The 6,000-nt window shown below is 42.4% G+C and overlaps 1 protein-coding gene across 14 annotated transcripts in view; it reads left to right on the top strand.

The window, feature by feature from the left end:
- The first annotated feature begins 847 nt into the window (after positions 1-847).
- Positions 848-6,000, top strand: part of DET1 (DET1 partner of COP1 E3 ubiquitin ligase) — a 44,149-nt gene continuing 38,996 nt past the window's right edge. For 8 of the 14 annotated variants that reach the window (XM_065548383.2, XM_065548382.1, XM_065548380.1 and 5 more), the window contains exons 1-2: positions 848-991; positions 3,048-3,117. In XM_065548383.2, the coding sequence (XP_065404455.1) occupies positions 3,095-3,117 (23 nt within the window). In that variant the 5' untranslated portion in view covers positions 848-991; positions 3,048-3,094. Of the gene's footprint in view, positions 992-1,197; positions 2,075-3,047; positions 3,118-6,000 lie in introns of those variants that run through there. The other 6 variants (XM_073996672.1, XM_045395959.1, XM_005560432.3 and 3 more) reach the window with 3 other exon arrangements.

Genomic DNA, 6,000 nt, shown 5'->3' with positions numbered 1-6,000 from the left:
GTATCAGTACTTCATCCTCTTTTAATGCTGAATAATATTCTATTGTATGGATATACGACCTTTTGTTTATCCATTCATCTACTGATGGACACTTAGGCTTTTTCCATATGTTATCTACTACAAATAATACCGCTATGAACATTTGTGTCCAAGTTTTTGTGTGGACACGTTTTAATTTCTCTTGGTTATATACCTAGAGGTACTTCTGGGTCGAATGGTAACTTCATGTTTAACTTTTTGAGGAACAGCTAAACTGTTTTCCACAGTGACTGCACCCATTCCCGCAGCAGCATATGGGGCTTTTGATTTCTCCACATCCTCACCAGTATGTGATATCTTCCTGTTAAAGATATTATAGCCATCCTAAGGGGTATGAAGTGGTATCTCATTGTTTTGATTTGCATTTCTCTGATAACTAATGGTGTTGAAAATCTTTTTGCTAGGGAAGCAGGAACCTACGAGAGCCAGAGTGACACCATTTTAAAATCAACTCCATCTTAAAACTAGCATGGCAAATTCCTTGCTAGTCGGAGATGATCAATACAGTCTCAGTCTTCAAGGCGCTCGCTATCTAGAAGATAACAGAGTAGGAAGTTTCTCAGCATCTAATCAATAGGTGAAAAATCAATTCTATTCATATTTTTTCAAATGTGCCCAGCAGGTGCAGAGACACTGCCATTGGAACTCACAGAGATGGCCAGGTCAGGCGCCATTTTAATTTTTTCCTTCGGAGCCACGGAGCCTCTACGGCTTCGATCCTTCCTCCGGGCACCAGGGTGCGCTGTACCATCTCTTGGTGTCGGCTGAACAGTGCCGCGCTCTCCCTTACTTCCCTTCTTGCTGGGCCGCACTTCCGGTGACTGGCGGAAACGGGAACCTGCAGCCGCGGGGGCCGGAGTCCTGGGGCATGGCGGGGGCGGGGCAGGGGGAGGCGCGCACGGAACAGGCTGGGGCGTCCCTCGCCCTGGCTCTTTGAGCCTGGACCAGACAGGTGAGGACTTATCATTTTTGGCCCAGCCTCCAAGCTCGTCAGACCCTCCCCGGCAGGCTCCTCCCTGCATGACGCTGATACCCAGAGGCCCCACGGCCCCCTCCCTCCCTCCCTCCCTCAGAATTCTCTTCCCATTGAGGCCCCGCCCCAGGCTTTTCTTTCCGGGGGCGCCCCTTTGGGTTTGTGTGCCCGCCCCCTGGCATCCCCTTCTGGTTTAGAGGCCGTTGCAAGGAATTGAGGGACATGTGCACCTTTCCCCATAGGGAAACTGAGACCCAGCAAGGGTAAAGGACTTAGTACCACACAGTGAGTTTAGTGTCCCAATTCAGTCAGGCTTTCTTCTTTCATTCCATAAGGTACCAAATGCCTACCGTGTGCCAGCCCCAGTGCTAGGTTCTGAGAATACCAGATGACCAGGGTAGACCTGGTTACTTCCTGTCTGGAGGGTACAGGTTAGCAAGGGAATCAAACATTAAACACAACCATGCAAGTGAAAGTATAAATACAATTGCGATGATTACTGTGGAGAAGACAAAATATAATAATGGGAGGCCTGTTTTAGATAAGATGGTCGGGGAACACTTGCTAAAGGAGACCGCACTTAAGCTGCAACTTGAGAAGTTACAGCAAGGGCAGGGGAAATGCATTCCAGGCAGAGGGAGTAGTCTCTGTGGATGCCTGAGTTGGCACAGAACTTCCCGTTAGATAGATCCAGTGTTCAAGAAGGGAGACTTACCATGTGTCAAACACTGTGATGAGCATACAGAATATAGTGTTTGCGTATTGGTCGGTCGAACATCACCATCTAATGAGGGCCGTAAACATAAGTAAGATCTTCATCTCAGCTGCCCAGCTCTGCCTTTGTAGGGCAAAAGCATTATGTAAATGATTGGGTATGGCAGGGTTCCAGTGAAATTTTATTTACAAAAACTGGGAGGTGGGGGTCAGGCGTGGTGGCTCATGCCTGTAATCCTAGCACTTTGGGAGACCAAGGCAGAAGAATCACGTGAGCCAGGGAGGTCCACGGTGGTGCCACTGCACTCCAGCCTGGGCGACAGAGTGAGACCCCAAAAAAACCAGGAGGTGAGAGGTGGGCTAGATTTGGGCCGAGGGCAGTAGTTTGCAGACCCTTGCTCTATTCTAGATCAGTATACATTTTAGGTCCTTGTTCAGTGCTTGTAACTCCAATATAATTGAAACGAACGTTTTACAAAACAATGCTTGCTATTGCAATATATGATAGCTTGATATTTTCTATTTTCTTGTATTTCATTTTTTAAAATGTCAGACTATTCACTAAATTGATTCAAGGCCCTATTAATGAGGTGTGACTAGCAGTTCGGGAAACTTGCTCAGTCATGGAGGTATGTACATTTTTAACTTGACTGGGTATTATATATACTTATATAAGGCATTTGGAACCTTTTCAGAAGGAGACAGAATGTGAATAAATACCTCATTTTATGTTTTGAAATACAGATTGGATGCAATCCCTCCCCTGCTTTGCAGTCTTTTTCTAGGCCTCTCTTATCACTCACTCTGTGCTTCCTGTGCTCTAACCACTTGAAATTGCTCGTTTCCCAAATGTGCCATGTCATGCTTTTTTAAAATGTATCTTTTACGTACCTTTTTATCTGGTTTGTTCCTTTTTTTTTTTTTCTTTGGAGACAGAGTCTTGCTTTGTCACCTAGGCTGGAGTGCAATGGTACAATCTCGGCTCACTGCAACCTCCGCCTCCTGGGTTCAAGCAATTCTTCTGCCTCAGCCTCCTGAGTAGCTGGGGCTACAGGCGCCCGCCATCATGCCCAGCTAATTTTTGTATTTTTAGTGGAGATGGAGTTTCACTATGTTGGCCAGGCTCGTCTCGAACTCCTGACCTTGTGACCTCCCCGCCTCAGCCTCCCAAAGTGCTGGGATTACAGGTGTGAGCCAATGCATCTAGCCTGTTTTTCCTCTTTTACTTTGTTTAGTGTATTATTCTTCAAGGCTATGCCAATTGTTGCTCCATTAATTCATTTTAACATATTTATGAGCACTTAACTGTCCCTTCTCCTAGGTGCTGGGAATACAGCAAGGAATTAGACCAGTTCCCTGCTCTCTGGTATGGGGGGACAGATACTAAAAAGGTAAACAAATAACTTAATTTCAGAAAGAGATAAAGACCATTAATGAAATAGGGTGTATCAGTAGATTCGTGTGGGCAGAAGTAAGGTGGCTGGGGAATATTTCTGAGGAGGTACTATATTAGCTGAGACTTGAATGATGAAACAGAGTCAGATCTTTCAGCACTTAAAAAATGTTGTTCCACTTCTTTCTGACTTCCTTGGTTTCTGATGAGAAATCTAGACATTTGAATTGTTGTTCCTCTATAGGTGATACATGGTTTCTATCTGGTCACTTTAGAGATTTTTACTGTGTATCTTTTAGTTTTTTTCCATTTTAGCTATGATGTGTCTGGACATGGATTTCTTTGGATTTATCATATTTGGGGGTCGCTAAACTTCCTGAATTTGGGGGGGGGGGTCTCTGAACCTTTTGAATTTAGGATTTATATCTTTAGCCAAATTTGGGAAGTTCCTCCCTTCCTTCCTTCCTTCCTTCCTCCCTCCCTCTCTCCCTCCCTTGCTTCCTGTTTTTTTTCCCTTCCTTCCTTTCTTTCTTTTCTTTTCTTTCTTTTGACAGAGTTTCACTCCGTTACCCAGCCTGGATTGCAGTGGCATGATCTCAGCTCACTTCAGCCTCTGCCTCCCAGGCTCAAGTGATCCTCCCACCTCAGCCTCCTGAGTAGTTGTGACTACAGGTGCACACCACTGTGCCTGGCTACTTTTTGTATTTTTAGTAGAGATGGGGTTTTGCCATGTTGCCCAGGCTGGTCTTGAACTCCTGGGCTCAAGCAATTTGCCCACCTCAGCCTCCCAAAGTTCTAGGATTATGTACTCTCTCCAAAGATCAGGGTTAGACCTTTTGATATTTTCCCTAGGGCCCTGAGGCTTTACTGACTTTTTTTCCGTCTTTTTTTTTTTTTTTTCCTTTCTCATCTTTTGTTCACTTTGGATAACGTATACTGATCTATCTTCAGGGTGACTGACTCATTTCTGTGATGACTTCATTCTGCCCTTGAGCCCATCAGCGAGTTTTTTATTCTTTTTCAGAATTGTTTTTAAATTAAAAAAAAAAAATTTACTAGATTCTATGGAAGCTAGAAGAGTTTTGTATGCTGGTTATTGCTTTTCAGCTCTAAACTTCTTATCTGGATCTTTAAGAAATATCTTCTGTTTCTTAGCTGAGACTTTGGTTTTCTATCATTTCAAGAGTGTTTGTGATTGCTTATTAGAACACTTTTATAACAGATACTTCAAAATCTTTCTCAGAGAATTCTAACTTTTGTAGCATCTCAACATTGGTGTCTGTCAATTGTCTTTTCTGGATTGAGTTTTTTCCTAGTACTTCATATGCTGAATTATTTTGGATTGTATCCTAGACATTTTGAATATTATAAGATGATAGGGCCTGTTTAAATCCCAAGAGGAATGTTGGTAATTTTTGGCTTGGTAGGCAGTCTACCTAATTAGCTTCAGGGAATTTGCAATTTGCAACTCCCTTTCTTTAGGCTATGATTCTAATGGCAGATGAATTTTCAGAAAATCTTTGCAGTGCTATTTGGATCTGTCCCATGCATGTGACATTCAGTGGCCAGTCTGAGATCTGGGTGGTGATTATTTCAGATCTCAAAGCCTTTAGTCTGATTTGGACCAGATCCACACATGCGCAGCTTGGGAGTTCATGAACAACTTCATGATGTTACTTTTCTGCGCTCCTCCCCCTCTGATATCTCCTCAGTACCTTCTGGTTTCATTGGGGTCTCCCTTTTGATCTTCTGATGACAAAACTGGGACTTTAATTACCTTCCTTGCAACAGACTTGCTCTCCAAGCAGCAGGAGGACCGGGGTGGGGGGGGGTGGGGCGGGAGACAGCGTTAACCTCACTGCCCATTCAGTGTTACTTTATTGTTAGCCAATTAGTTTTTCTCGTATGCCTGTCTTATGCATTCTGTCTAGGTTTTATAGCTGCATTTTTAGTGGGAGAGAAGGTGGTGTTTGCTTATTCCTTGTCTGGCAACAGCTTTATAACTTGAGTTTTTCACTAAATGCCGTCGACTTTTATGGCCTGAGATTTAACTTTGATTTGAATCAAGGTATAATAAAACATTTAGAAGACTATGCCATATAATAGATGCCCCATAAATATTAAAGCATATTTTTATTGTGATTTTAAAATAGCATAACATTTACCATCTTAACCGATTGTAAGTGTACAGTTCAGTAGTATTAAGTATCTTCACATTGTTGTGAAATAGATCTTGAGAACTTTTTCATCTTGAAAATCTGAAAAGTCTAACCCATTAAACAGCACCTTTCCTTTTCCCCTCCTGCTAGTCCCTGATAACCACCATTCTTCTTTGTTTCTGTGCATTTGATTCTTTTTTCTTTTTTTAATGATAAGCATTTTAAATTAAAACAGGTTTTTTTTTTTTGTTTTTTTTTTTTTAGAAATTGGGTCTTACTCTATTGCCCAAGCTAGACTCAAACTCCTGGGCTCAAGTGGTCCACCTCAGCCTCCCAAGTAGCTGGGATTACAGGTGTGTGCTACTGCACCTGGCTGTTGAATTTGATTACTTTTGATACTTCATTTAAATGGAATCATACAGTATTTGTCTTTTTGTGATTGGCTTATTTGACTTCACATCATGTCCTCAAGGTTCAATGATGAATTTTGTCAGAATTTTGTTCCTTTTGAAGGCTGAATAATATTCCACTGTATGTATATACCACATTTTGTTTATCCAGTCATCCATCAATGAACTTTTGGATTGCTTCCATCTCTTGACTACTGTGAATAGTGCTGATATGAACATGGGTGTGCAGATATCTCTTAGAAATCTTGCTTTCAGTTATTTTGGATTTATACCCAGAAGTGGAATTGCTGGATCATATGGTAGTTCTAATTT

Source organism: Macaca fascicularis, chromosome 7 (genome assembly GCF_037993035.2).
Source record: "Macaca fascicularis isolate 582-1 chromosome 7, T2T-MFA8v1.1".
NCBI classification, from domain to species: domain Eukaryota; kingdom Metazoa; phylum Chordata; class Mammalia; order Primates; family Cercopithecidae; genus Macaca; species Macaca fascicularis.
Note: the sequence above shows the minus strand (reverse complement) of the source record. Positions and strands in the feature narration are given on the sequence as shown.